Below are 13,752 nucleotides of genomic sequence, written 5' to 3' on the forward strand. Positions count from 1 at the left end.
TGACTGTTAATTGTGTCGCCCATCGTAAATTTTATCATTCACATACAGATAGCGTATATTTGGGCACTTGTAGCGATTATGATTGCCATGAATCGTGTGATTGATGAATGACGATGCGTTGGGGTAAAGTGAAGCCAAAAACTACCTTCCGGTCAGCCATCTTCTTCGTCCTCTTCGTTGAACGATAGCAATGATGCGTTTTTCACTTTCTTGGACGAGCTGGCTTTCTTCTTCTTTTGCTCCTGTTCTGCTGCATCGTCACTGGAGCGCTTTTTCGGCTTTTTGAACCGGATCTTCCCGTCGGCTGGGGGCTTGTCGTCTTCTGCAATTACAAAGGTAGTCGGTGTAATGACATTTGGAAACTGCAGCACGGACTGCAACTCCTACAAGCCTCCTTTCAGATACATCTGATCGGCATAGTGTTTGTTACCGCAGTCGTGTTTGGGCATATATTACAGGTTCGGTGGGACCAGTTAGCCATTGAAGTGGGGACACGATTACGAATCGTCCGATTCGTTCAAGAGTGGCCGGCCTAGTGAAAACACTGGCCAGTATGGGGGTCGAACCCATGACATTCGCGTTATTAGCACGACGCTCTAACCAACTGAGCTAACCGGCCGCTAGCAGAATGCTGTCAGAACGCATCATATTTTCACCGGCTGTGTTACAGTCTCACTATCTACAAGAGCATTTGCTGACAATGGATAAAAACACAAAAGCTAAGTCCCGGACGCCGAGCAGTTACATTACGATGCTATGATTGAACTAGACATGAGGTGATATTCCTCAGTGAAATTACATTCTACGCACCACAGCGACATCTGTTTCACCGCCCCAGACACAACTACAGGGGGAGCTAGTGAGGTGCGTTGTAATGAATCGATGGAATCAAAACAGCCGATTTATGATGAAATCTTATACATACCTTCTGCGGAGTCTAGCTCCTGGGCGCCGTCCTCTTTAGCCTCCTCTGCCTCTTGCTCGGTGAGATCTCCTGGTTTGAGCACCACCACGGTCGGTTTCTCGTCTTCTCGGTCCGTCTGGTTCTCATCGAATGCCAGCTCCTCGTGCTGGAAGGTGATGGGAGGATCACAGGGCCAGACATTTACGGTTGGTTGTTTGTTTGGGAAGTTGGGGGCTTGACTAAATCCTCGGTGTGTTAAGCAAAGTGTGGACAAGGTAACTGAATAATAAAATACCAACTAGCTTGGCATCAGACAGTTCAGGTCTCCAGCATTGACTGTTTACAATATTTTGATCAGAGTAGATTATACCCACCTTTGTATCAACTGAAGGTCCTTCCTTGAAACCAGCTTTCTTCTTAAATGCTGTCAGAAATGCAGGCTCAGGAGGCTTTACAAATGCCACTGCATTTCTTTTTGACATTTTTACTCAAATAATATGGAGTAAAAGGGTTATTTTTTCATTCAAGTTGCCTTACTTGTGTTTTCAGTGTGTCCCTGGAACTTACAATTGAAGGTCAACAATATCACTATCTAAGTATGACTATACAACAAATATGTATCGATGCATGTTACTCACATTTCACCAATGATCCCCATAATTTAACAAATGAAGAGAAGTACCTACCTACTGTGTACCACTGCACCTCACAGACTATCGTTTTGTAGAACAGTGCAATAGAGAAACAGTGTATCAGTATATGCCTGCTCCTTGAACACATTGTCCAAAAATACTAAATAGTCATGGCAAAGGAAAATGAAAATTGTGAGCAATCGTATGGGAAGCCACCTATATTTGGCTTGCCAGATGCTTATAGGCAGGTGACATATCTGGTTGATATGTATTAAGTGGGCACTAGCAGTGCACTAGCAGTCCATGTCAATATCAAATATACCACTAACTAGGCATACCACTTGGCGGCTGGCGCCATATAGCCTCGTTGCTGGTGCGCCCTTAAACACCAAATCATCATCATAGGCATACCACTTTCCTCAAATTAGTTCTTTGCTATGGTTTTGCTAGGGTTTGTTATGCTTAAAATGATTAAAAAATATTTTCTATTTATAAAATGAAGATATAATATAGGTAGCTTTCTTTTATATGGGAAGGACTGTTTTCCGTCTTTGATAGAGGCTAGAGTGTTCGCAGCAGAAGCCAATTACACATGGACCAGTCATATTACCTAGCTCTGACCAACTGCATGTTGATTGGCTTCTGCCCCATGTTGCTGCATTCTTGTCATTCTTTGATAAGGGGAACATTCCTGTGAAAGGGAATGATTTTGGAACTGAAAATGGAATATCTTTGGCTCACTTTAAGTGGTATATTTCCTTCATTAAAAAAAAAAAACAAACTAAAATAATCATGATGTCGCCTTCCTCAAAATGAATGCTAGGTAATCATCAGTTAAAAATTAACCCATAATAACGTTGACAGGAAAACTGTTGCATGAGCATGACAGTATGAATGGACTGTCTCGGTCTAGGACTCTATAGTAAAGCCATTCAAAAATGTAAATAAGTATACGAGTTTGAATGGTTTGAAACGTTTTTAGCATGATTATAATTATAATTGTAACGAGAGTTATAAACAACTGATTGATTGAGAAAGTTGGATTGGTTTTTTGCTAATAACCTACTTCTCTTAGGACGCCGGTGAAAACAGGGCGCCGGAGGGCATGAGATATGGCACACTGCCATATCCAGTCACGTGATCTCATGTGAAGTTTTCGTGAAGTTTTCCTTCCTAGCACCATTCGTGACGAAGGATTCGAAGGAAGTTTTAAAATGTTTTAGTAGCTTTAACAAGTTTTCAAATTTAAAATGTACTTTTAAAAGTTCGGTTAACTTCAAACCGAGCACATAAAAAAATCGAGGCAGAATTGCTATATCATCTGTAAGCACGTTGTCTACCTATATGACCAGATAGTTGTCACTGCCTAGTGGTGCAGGTCGCAGGCCATGCTTTTAGAGATCCCAAAGAGATGGCGCTACGGTGCCCGTAGTATGCCCTGAGGGCCCCTGTCCGCAACGTCAAGTGACACTAAATTATAAGTAACGTATCGCAGTGTGTTTGAAAGGCTTGCAACTTTGCCTTTTTTAGTATCAGGTGATTTTCTCCTAATATGCTGTTCTTTTTTTTCTTTTGACGAATGTCTTGGACACTTGTATTCACATCTGTCAGTATCATATTGCAAGGAACGTAGTTAGAAGTTCACAATCCATTGCCGCAAACAGCGCCCCCTAGAATACTTCCGCTGGGCTAGGACGCCACCTATGAATGCGAGGTCTGCGCGGAATGAGTGCACAATCGAAAAGTATTTATGGCATATGCGTAATTGCAACTATGGACTATATCTACCAGGTACGTTAAGGCACAAAGATTGATAGACAAGTCATTTATTTTTTTTTCTAAGCCGCCACCCATTATCAGGTGACCAGGAGTGCCCCCTCCCCCCTTCGCAATTGCAATGCATTAGTTATGCTATGCTATGTACGTGCCTAATGTTATTAGCTACGTTAGTTATTGTCATTAGTTATGCTGTGATGCCCATATGTGTCGTCCAGTCCATTGATGTGGTGTTCACACTTCACATGTTTTGCTGTCTAAGGTCTTGTTGCTTGTCACATAACTAGTGACATACCTATGACGATTTACCACATACCGTTCCGTCGTTTCCTTTACATCCTTAGGACATTCAAACCCTTCTTCTCCACGCCTCAACCCCCTGGTTCGGGCTGGACGGGCAACTTTATTCCATGCGGGATTGCCCATAAGCCGAGCACGCCCGTAGCCTGGGGGCTGGGTGGCCTGCCCATTTAAATGGGCTCAGCCCCGGCGACTCACTAGAGTGCTCGCCCCATGCCCCCTCCCCCCAAGTCATATCATCCTCCCGGCTCTGCAATGGTCTCATCGGACCGAAAGGGCCTAACCCAACGAAACAAACAAACAAACAAACAAACAAACAAACAAACGGTTTATCACGCATCTCATATCACCGTTAAGGCAGCATCGGAAGCAAATTAGCGATGCATTCCATTGTCAGCATCACTCTAGAATGTGACAAAACATTGTGTGACTTAGTCCGACATCAAAGCAATAACTTCCGCGGACCAGCCGCGATGCGTGACTGGTAATCACTGCGCCCAATGATCTGACTCGCTTCATTGTTCAGTGACCGGTCATCTATCACCCACCCTCAGCGCGCAGCGCTTCGCCGGATTCCACGCTGACCAAGCCACCGTTCTCGACACCGTCGCGCCGCTGCCGTGAGACGGCAGGGAGGAACCACCAGTGCTCGTAGAGTTTGTCATGCCGCATAGTTCTCTCCGGATGTCCATGCTGTGAGAAGATGGGTTGCGCAAGTGGTCAGATTTCCATTGTGGTCAGTTCTGGTTCCTTAATTTGTTCGACACAGATATAATATAAGTTATAACTAGGTAACACGTGAAATAAAGCATGGAGAGTGAAATAAGCACACAACATAAGAAGAACTACTCATAAGTGTCATTACACTTGGTCACTCCACATAACCACTTACGTTTTCTACTATGTTGATGTGCTCTCTCCGGCAGGCTGTGGCTTGCTGCGGCACACGGGGCAGAGCCATTCTGCATCTTCAACTGCAAAGGGAAAAAATATTAGCCGTTTTCACGACGGGCTGTCCGGCGAATGCACCCAATTCTCACCAAACCTGCCCCTATTATCACTTTATTGCCAAATTGTCCGAAATTGTCCAAATTGTCTTAAAACCAAACATGTCCCTCTTCTCATGCTGATGTAGGAATGTGGTGTTATTTTATTTTAAAAGCTTACCATGTTCATGTCTCAGATATTGTAAAAGCGAGATTGAGGTAGTTAAAAACACATTAAACATTCATAAAACAGCAAAACTCAAACTCAACAACAACACTCTTCCTCTCTCTCTACCACTATTACTATTAGTTCCTTAGTTCAGAGTGTGCCCAATGTGTGTGTATCACTCTTTGTAACAGCCGCGCAATGAATGTATAAATTAAATTCTGGTTCACCGTAGCAGGTAATAGCTAAAAAACCACCCATGGGCCAAGTCGAAATCTCGGTCACGTGCTCCACGAAAGCGAATTTCAAGAGCCTTGATCAAAACGCCCCAGGCGCCCTGTTTTCACCGGCGTCCTTCTCTTACACGTCTTACACTACGGGTTTGTTATGAACTGGGAAATGGCGCACAAGTGACATTCGAAAGATTTGCGATTGTTTTACTGCAATTTTTTTTAGTCATGACTAATTCTTGGCATTGTGCATGTTTATTCCAAATTGTTCACAAAAAGGCAAGATTATCGATTAAACACCGTGATTTTCTGTGGTGCAGCCAGCCTGACAATTAATGTGCCGCATCGGGCAGTGACATATCACCATTTTAGCTGCAAGGTAGGCCATCATGAGGCCATCGGTCACTGTTTTCTGTCTGTTTATTTATCTGGATCCGTGAGAGGGGCACGAAGCGTTTCGGCGGTGTCTGTCACTCTGTGTCGGTGAAGCGAATTGGACTGGACAGTTGTGCTGCAGTTACTGTGCACTGGCTGATTGACAAGGTAAGCTGATCTGTCGAATATTGTAACAGCGAACTAGCGTCGCTTGCATACTGCTATATGGACTGTCCGTTGATCTGACGGCGCTATGACGATCCATAAGTCAATGTTTTCACTTTTCACACTTGAACTAGTATCGATTTTATGACCTGTCGGGCTGTGGCTCTTAGTTGCTGGTCCGGGTAGCTACCAGAGTCGTGCTATCTTTTTTTTAGACATTGGTATTTTGAATTTTCATAGTCTAATATTTTAGTCTCTTGAAGTGTGATAAGATGACTTACGAAACTAACGGTTCAAGAATGGTTTGGGGATAATGACAGTACTCACCTTATCGTGGACTAGAGACTTGGCCAGGGAACAGTCTTCTGCCGTGTTTAACGATCTGCTGACATTGCAGAGAAACATTTTGTGTACCAGCAACAATGAATATTTCGCTGTCTGGAAAACGTGTCCTCATCACCGGCGCCGGCCGAGGGATCGGCCGAGCCTTGGCGATCCGCGCGGCCGCCTGCGGGGGTCACGTGATAGCCCTGTCCCGGACCCAGGAACACCTGGACACCCTGAAGACCGAGTGTCCCTCGGTGGAGACGGTGGCCTGCGATCTCAGCGACTGGGAGGCGACACGCAAGGCGGTCGAGGCTCTGGGACCCGTGGACTGTCTCGTCAACAACGCGGGAACCAACACTCTCAACAAGTTTCTCGACGTAACGCCATCTGAGTTTGATGATGTCATGAACGTCAACCTGAAGTCAGTCTTCAATGTATCCCAGGTGGTGGCCCGAGGTATGATAGCTCGCGGCGCCGGAGGCGCCATCGTCAACATTTCCTCGCAGGCGTCTGTGCGCCCGCTCCACGGCCATGCAGTCTACTGCGCCTCGAAGGCGGCGCTGGACCACCTGACGCGCGTCATGACGCTCGAGCTGGGACCCAAGGGGATCCGCGTCAACTGTGTCAACCCGACCGTCGTGCTGACTGACCTGGGTCGAAGTCACTGGTCGGACCCGGCGCGCGCCGAGCCGATGCTGAGGGCGATCCCGATGGGCCGGTTCGCCGAGGTGGAAGACGTGCTCGGCTCGGTGATCTTTCTGCTCAGCGACCACGCGGCGCTTATCAGCGGGGTCACGCTGCCCGTGGACGGTGGGTTCACCGCCTGCTGAACCGCCGAACCGAGCACTGAACCGCTAAACCTCCGCACCGCCTACTGAACCGCCGCAACGACTACTGAACCGCCGCACCGCCACACTGCCTGCTGAACCTTCCCACCGACTACTGGGCTGCTACACCGCCTGCTGAACCGCCGCACCGACGACTGCACTGCTATACCGCCTGCTGAACGCCGCACCGACTTCTGATACATGCGATCGACGATGCTTACGTACTTCGCGTGGTATTGTGGTCGCGGCTTTCGTACTGGGTTTGCCATACTAATTTGTCATCTACTCGGGATACTCGGTCGTATTCTCTGTGGAATACTTTGCTTTCGTAGGGAATGAGCCGCTCAATAGATGTAGCTGTGCTGAACAAAATACAAAACTAGAATGCTGCACTTGGACCACGTGATCCATGAACTAGCACTGATGACTTTTTATCTTGCTCGGTTGTACGCATTCAGGCCTTGCATCAATTGTTACTGGGTGCCTGTAGTTTCAGGAATAGCAGCACAGTGATTATATGTTTCCCACCTGCACTATGTTCTTATATCGATCTTATTAACCAATGGCCGTGAATCGAACCTCTCAATGAGGCTTGTTTTGTATTCTACAACAATATATTTTGCCATTAATAAGGTTCTCTCTTACCATTGGGATCAGCAGGTACTTTAGTACTATAGCTTTAACATTCGCAGCGGGATACACTAGTTCGAAGTTCAAAGTCAGTCTGTAGGCTAGCTTGGTAGATTGCACTTAAAGGGACTATCCCACCTTTAACATGGGGTTTGAGTTGAGATAGCCAAGTTTGCGGCGAGGTTCAGAAACCACTATCTATCTAGGTTGCAACCCCCGCGGCCTCTTGGTGTTGAAGAAATTCGTTCCCTTCATTTGAAAATGGGCCTTGTACAAGGCCCTATCTTCAACATGGAGCGACCGTTAGTGTGACGTCACCTCGTTTAGTCATTCTGATTTAAATGGGTTTGTTCGTTGAAGAGTCGCTTAAAACTTGGTCTGAACTTTGTTGTGGTGCCTACAGAGTAAAAAGCATCAGCTTTATGACAGTAATGTGGCCTGGGGAAGGAGGTAATTTGGGGCTGTGACGTCACATATTTGAAAGTTTGTGTTTGGAATATGGGAAGCCTAAGATGTTTAATGAAAAATAAATGCCAGAACCGTGTTCCTGGTCATCCAATCTATAAAGTCGGGCACAATTTAACTGGTTTTAACAACATTTTAGAAGGTGGGATAGTCCCTTTAATATTTGAGCCCGCTAGTTTGCCAATGAACTACTTAATAGGTACGCCGCAAACTACCTAACACACGGTGCGTCGAAAATATGTTGCCGCCCATTGCAAAGCGTGCGTCTAGCTACAGTGCAAAGCTGATGTTCCCATGGCCATCTTGGCTTTTAAATTCCAAAGCTCGATGAGATCGTTGATCCAGAATTTGAACAGCTGTACCCTCAGCCATTAGCCTCTTCGTTTGTCCGAGTGCGCCGTTGAGGCTCAGCCCGTCCAAATAAACCTCTGCACCGGTCCGCACGTGCGTTACGCCGTTAGGCGCTCAATTTGGTTACCGGTTCAGTTCAATCTGGCTCAAATCCTCTTCTCAAAACCCGGTTAGTGGTTACCATTGACTGTTGCGCTCAGAGCACGATAGTGACCTAGGAATCGGATGTCGAACATACCCCCAACGCTCGTTGGGGGTATTTGCTACCCCCAACGAGCGTAGCAAATAGCTATTATAGTTACATAATTTGCAAAAACACACTTCAAGATCATGGGTCAGTGGAGAGTTATGGTTATATGCTGATACCCGCCTCCTCTGATCTCAGAGTGAGTTCTCAGCTAAAAAGTGTCATCTGAAGCAGCCTGAAGCAGGCCGCCACCACTATGAGTTAAAGGGACCCTCCCACCTCCAAAAAAGTTAATGAATTGGCATGAAAGTAATGTCGCTCGGTTCAGAAAGAGCAAAAACGAATATCTACCAAATTTCATCGAAAAATATTCACCGGTTTTCAAGATATTAGACTTTTACTTTTGTTTACTTTTTGGGATCTCCGCTGTTCCTAGCGACTTTATTTAAAAGTGCGGCATTTGTTGCGCGCAAAGCAGCATATACCACCGCGTGCTACAAAACGTTTTAGTCAAACATTTAACGGACGTTCGAAAGCCTGATGACGTCATCAGATTCCCGTAATGGTTAAGAGATAGGGACCACGCTGGTCCCACCCTGCAAGTAAAGGGAAGAAATTTATTGAACACCATAAAGCTGCGGGGGTTGCGACCAGGATAAATGGTGGTTTCTGAGCCTGGCCGCAAACTTGGCTATCTCAACTCAAAACTAATGTTAAGGTGGGAGGGTCCCTTTAAAACCACGCCTTTCACTCTCATAACCATGTCTCGGTCTGGTGGTTCGAAATAAATAACTGTACGGTCATTTACGGCTCGGGTCCAGGGGCGTCGTTTTGTATAGGCCTGGTAGGGCCCGAGCCCTACCAATGTTTATTTGGGCCCTACCAGTGTTCGCTGAGCTCTACCAATCTTTTGTCACTTGGTAAAAAAAAAATCAAAATAAACAGATAAGCAAATAAGCATATATGTACATTCGTCACAGATGTGTGTGGCCTGTGGGCCGTAGGAGCTGCTGTCGCGAACCCTTCGCAAGCCGGCAGGGACACCTTGCCGTTCCTTAGGGAACGGCAAGGTGTCCTCACTCCTCAGGCCGGCAAAGGGTCTTCAGAGGCCGGCAGCACCTTCAGAAGTTCAGTGGGGTCCTTAGAGAACGGCACGGTACTCTCAGACTCCGGTGGGATCCTCAGAATTGCCGGTGTGGGCCACGCAAAAGTCACTGGTGGGTGTCCGTCAGATGCATATGTGTGGGGCTTTCAGAGGCGCCGGAGTGGGACCTGCACAGTCGCCGGTGAGGGCCCTCTTAAGCGCCGTTTCGGGGCCCTCAGATACACTGGTTTATGGCCATCACAGATATGCGTGGGACCCTTAGAGCTGCTGAGCTGAGTGCTGGTGCGGGCCCTTCATAGGACGACAAGGGGACCTCAGAGGTCGGTGGTGCCTTCAGGAGCGCCGAGGGGGTCCCTTTAGACCGGAATAGTATTCTCAGACGCCACTGGGGCCCTCAGAGTCACCAGTGTGGACTCAGTGGAGCCGTCAGAGTCGCTGGTGTAGGGCCTTAGGAGCCTTGATGAAGACCCTCAGAACTGGGGGAGAAGGGGCCTCAGAAACACCGGCGTGGGCTCTCAGAAACGCCGGTGTGGGCTATCAGAGGCACTCCTCACAGTTATTGGGGCCCTAAGAGAATTGGTGTTGGACCATCACAGGAGGGCATGCAGCTCGTAGAGCCGGCTCCTAATAGGCCGGTAAGGGCCCTCAGAGGCCACCAATAGGCCCTCAGAGCCAAGGCCACCAATGGGCCCTCAGAGGCCAGCAAGAGATTCTCAGAGACCGTGAGGGGCAGGCTGGTAAGGGGCCCTTGGCGGCCTCTTAGGGCCTTAACCTGCGCCCTGCTGGGGGGGTGTTTGAACACCCCCCTTGTGGTTTTTCGCAAATATCTCAAAAACGGCGGCGCGGAGCGCCGCCGTTTTTGGTACACCTTATCATACATCAATTCTACACATTTTGTGAAAATTTCAGATCAAGGTCATTCAAGGTCAGGTCACCAGGTCACTTGAAGTGACCTCACCTCATAAAAATTTTCAATGTCTGTCATAGCTACACCGAGTGACCGATCGCTTTGAAACTTTCAGCGATTGCTAAGAGCAATAGCATGTACAAAATGTATATCTCAGAATTTTGATATCGATGACCTAAGGTCAGGTCAATTTTGCGACCTCCCCATTATAAGTCAATGGGAGAAAATTGAAATGCGCCTCTTTTGGATGAAAGACATTATAAACACTCCCAAACACCGAATTACAAGTGTTTTAGACACACTGAACTTGAAAATGGTGTCCGTGACCCTTGTTTATGCCCTGAGGTCATCTTAGGTCACGAATGGTATCTAACAGTTTTTCGCAAATAACTTTTGATAGAGGCATGCTAGAGCGATGAAAACGCCTTAGATGTGTTCAGCTCGACGATACGGATCGACTGATATGCAACTTGACCCTTTCCGGTCAGGTCATGACCTTGACCTGAGGTCAAATTTTCAAGTTGACCTTTAAAGGTCAAGTCATAATTCATTCGACGCGTCTTGACGAGAGGAACACGATGCCGGTAAAAGTAAGCTCGTACAAGGCTTGGGTCAAAAGTTATTGCAGAAAAACTGTTTTCGAAAAAATCGGCTATTTTTGCAGTTTTTGCCCCCTGCAGGCAAAACCGTTGACGTTAGGTCAATCTGAGAGAATTACTCAGAAAGGGCGTTAATAGGGCTATCGAATGCGCTTTTCCGCGGCGCTATAGCTCTATTGGTTCCCGAGTTATGCGTTGGCTTCTTGGAAATTTTCGACATTCGACCTGGAAATCGGCGAAATTTTGCCTTCAATGACCTCTGGTGACCTGACCTTTGACCTGACCAAAAAATTGACAGAAGTGATTTCGTCATTATTTTTTACGCTCTTTCGAACACCGCCTTCCGCGTATCGCTACGTGGCCCAGGAGCCGAGTTACAAGGGGGGGGGGGTGTTCAAACACACCCCCCCCCCCAGCAGGGCGTGGAAATCCAGGACCCCCAGCAGGGCGCGGGTTAACTGGTGACAAGGGCTCTAAGAAGCCGGCGTGGGGCACTTACGAAGATCTTAATACGCCACTTAGGGGCCCATGAGATGCTCTGACGAGCCCTGTGGGGTCCCTTTGAGACGAAATATGGCCAGCGTGGACCCTCAGCGGCCGATTGGCGCCGCAGGGACCCGAAGGGCCCCCTGGACCCGATGGGAGGGGCACGCGCCCCCTGTGCCCCCCCCCCCACTTGGCTACGCCACTGGAATCTATCATGCTATGTTTAAGATCTCTGCAAGATGTATCCCCCGTTTGCTGACACTGCAGAGAAAAGGCAAGCTCGAAAGGAGGCTTAGCGGGGTGTTTGGTCCCTTATCGAATATCTAGAAGATATCATTGACTTGTCACCGTAAAGGAATTGTGGGCGTCACACGTTGACACTAAGGGACACCGTGCCGAGTTGAGCAAGTGGAAGCACAGTGCACGCACACCGAGTAACGGCCACCAAATGAGTGTAGCGAGTTGTATAATTTGGTTGCGTGTATAATTTGGTTGCGGCGACTTACCTGTCCCGCCAGGGTGAATGGCGCGGCTGCGGCAGAACTGTCGTAGCGTGGGTTGTTGAAGGACGCGGGGGTCGTGAAGAGGATGAGATTGGTGATGTTGAACGGCGGTGATGTGTTTGAGTGAATAATATAGAGGCTCGCTACCACTCTCTCCTATCGGTGACACTCCACGCCAGCTGTCACCGATAAGTGGAGCAACTTCTTGACGACTTTCTTACCCGTTCTGAACGCCCACGCTCCCATCAGAGCCGTCAAGATCCGGAACCCTACTGCCCCTTTCGTGTCCGACGCCACTAAGGATTTGATGTGTCGCCGTCGGGGGGCGCTAGCGCGGTACGGGCACGGCTCGAGCGAATACCGCAACGCGAACAGGGCGGTACGCAGCGCTATCCGGCGTGACAGCCGTGATGACGTGGAGCGGCGCATTCGGGAGAGTGGGCGCCGGGGCATGTGGCGCATTATCAGACCGTACGTGGGTAGTAGGCGGGGGTCGCGTGCTGTGCCCAGCACATCGGCGGACCACCTGAATGATTATTTTGTCAGTGTCGGACCGCGAGTAGCTGCCGAGGTACGCGGGTCGGGTGATCTGCCGACCGCCCCTTGCCGTTTGCCGCGTGTGGGCGCCTGTGCGTTCGTGCTGGCGCCGTTGTCGCTGTCAGAGCTGCGTGCTGTCGTCTTCGGACTTAGCAGCTCGTCGGCCTGTGGCGAGGACGGTGTCAGTATTCACGTGCTCCGTGCGTGTTTTGAGTCGATCGGTGAGGTGCTCCTACATTTGCTCAACTCCAGCATTACCCAATCCGACGTCCCGCACTCCTGGAAACATTCCCTTGTTCATCCCATCTTAAAATCCGGTGATTTGTCTAGCCCGTCCAACTTCCGTCCCATATCCATCGTACCTGTCATCACCAAAATCCTAGAGCGAGCTGTCCACCAACAGCTCTATTCCTACCTGTCTGAAAACCATCTCCTATCTCCTAACCAGCACGGTTTCCGACCTCACCATTCCACGGAAACCGCGCTCGCATCCATTTCCGACCATATCCTATCCGCATCTGACCATGGAGAGGTTTCCCTTCTCTGCCTGCTGGATTTGAGCAAATGTTTTGATGTGATTGACCACTCGAAGCTCCTTTCAAAATTACAGGCGCACGGAATTGACACTTCATGGTTTTCCGCATATCTTCAAAACCACACTCAGAGCGTCAGCTTCACTGACAATCACGGTGGAATCAAAAAGTCCCGCCCGCTACCCAACAGCATCGGAGTTTTTCAGGGTTCAGCCTTAGGCCCCCTCCTCTACTGCGTCTTCGCCAACGACCTTAGTCAGTTTGCCGAAGGCGCAGTAGTAGTACAATATGCAGACGACACACAAATTCTAGTAAGCGGCAAGAAATCTCAATTTCAATCACTCGTCACTCGTATGGAGGACACATTGGCCTCTCTTGACCGTTGGTTCCGGGCCAACGGCTTAAAAGTCAACGCCGCTAAGACTCAGCTGATGCTGTTGGGCAGCCCCCAAAATCTTCGCACATTGCCTGAACTTAAAGTAAAATACCGCGATCACGAGTTGTCCCCAGTTTCCTCAGCAAAAAATCTCGGCATCATATTTGATCGTCACCTGACCTGGGGTGATCATATTACAACGCTCACGAAACGCTGCTTTGGAGTTTTGGGTGGTCCCTCGCATCTCCGGGGGCACCTACCGCCCAATGTGATCTCCGTGCTGGTCAGCGCACTGGTCATATCACAAGTTCGATACTGCATCGCAGTGTATGGTGCTGGCACCAGACACAATCTCTCTCGGATACAAAAAATCTTAAACTACGCA

The 13,752-nt window shown here is 48.4% G+C and overlaps 2 protein-coding genes and 1 non-coding gene across 12 annotated transcripts; 1 reads left to right on the forward strand and 2 right to left on the reverse strand.

Annotated features, from left to right (window-relative positions):
* Positions 1–37: 37 nt before the first annotated feature.
* LOC122381008 (uncharacterized protein KIAA1143 homolog) lies at positions 38–5,880 on the reverse strand. Of its 9 annotated transcripts, none has more exons than XM_043364683.1 (4): positions 5,862–5,880; positions 1,279–1,460; positions 926–1,070; positions 38–322 (listed from the first exon to the last, which is right to left on the reverse strand). In XM_043364683.1, the coding sequence occupies exons 2-4, from the start codon at positions 1,384–1,386 to the stop codon at positions 153–155; spliced, it is 423 nt and encodes a 140-aa protein (XP_043220618.1). In that variant the 5' UTR covers positions 1,387–1,460; positions 5,862–5,880; the 3' UTR covers positions 38–152. The 9 variants fall into 9 exon arrangements, with proteins under 9 accessions (XP_043220618.1, XP_043220617.1, XP_043220613.1 ...); XM_043364682.1 differs by lacking the exon at positions 5,862–5,880 and adding an exon at positions 2,603–2,685 and having other exon boundaries at positions 1,279–1,466; XM_043364678.1 differs by lacking the exon at positions 5,862–5,880 and adding an exon at positions 2,603–2,621.
* On the reverse strand, positions 546–619 carry Trnai-aau. Its single transcript has one exon. It is a non-coding gene; the product is annotated as a tRNA-Ile (tRNA).
* On the forward strand, positions 5,104–7,320 carry LOC122381006 (L-xylulose reductase-like). Of its 2 annotated transcripts, XR_006256449.1 has the most exons (3): positions 5,279–5,537; positions 5,932–6,829; positions 6,869–7,320. XR_006256449.1 is itself a non-coding variant. In XM_043364672.1 (2 exons), the coding sequence occupies exon 2, from the start codon at positions 5,957–5,959 to the stop codon at positions 6,689–6,691; it is 735 nt and encodes a 244-aa protein (XP_043220607.1). In that variant the 5' UTR covers positions 5,104–5,537; positions 5,932–5,956; the 3' UTR covers positions 6,692–7,320. The 2 variants fall into 2 exon arrangements, 1 of the variants encoding a protein (XP_043220607.1); XM_043364672.1 differs by having other exon boundaries at positions 5,104–5,537; positions 5,932–7,320.
* The last annotated feature ends 6,432 nt before the right edge of the window (positions 7,321–13,752 follow it).

Source organism: Amphibalanus amphitrite, unplaced genomic scaffold, assembly GCF_019059575.1.
Source record: "Amphibalanus amphitrite isolate SeventyFive unplaced genomic scaffold, NRLGWU_Aamphi_draft 000111F_arrow, whole genome shotgun sequence".
In the NCBI taxonomy this organism is placed as follows: Eukaryota; Metazoa; Arthropoda; class Thecostraca; order Balanomorpha; family Balanidae; genus Amphibalanus; species Amphibalanus amphitrite.

Bases quoted from the DNA above. Each gene is read 5' to 3' on its own strand.
- LOC122381008 (XM_043364683.1), bottom strand. From the start codon at position 1,386: ATGTCAAAAAGAAATGCAGTGGCATTTGTAAAGCCTCCTGAGCCTGCA. The intron at 1,071-1,278 runs GTGGGTATAATC...ATCACCTTCCAG, and splicing joins GACCTTCAGTTGATACAAAG to CACGAGGAGCTGGCATTCGA. The intron at 323-925 runs GTATGTATAAGA...TTGTAATTGCAG, and splicing joins GGAGCTAGACTCCGCAGAAG to AAGACGACAAGCCCCCAGCC.
- LOC122381006 (XM_043364672.1), top strand. From the start codon at position 5,957: ATGAATATTTCGCTGTCTGGAAAACGTGTCCTCATCACCGGCGCCGGC.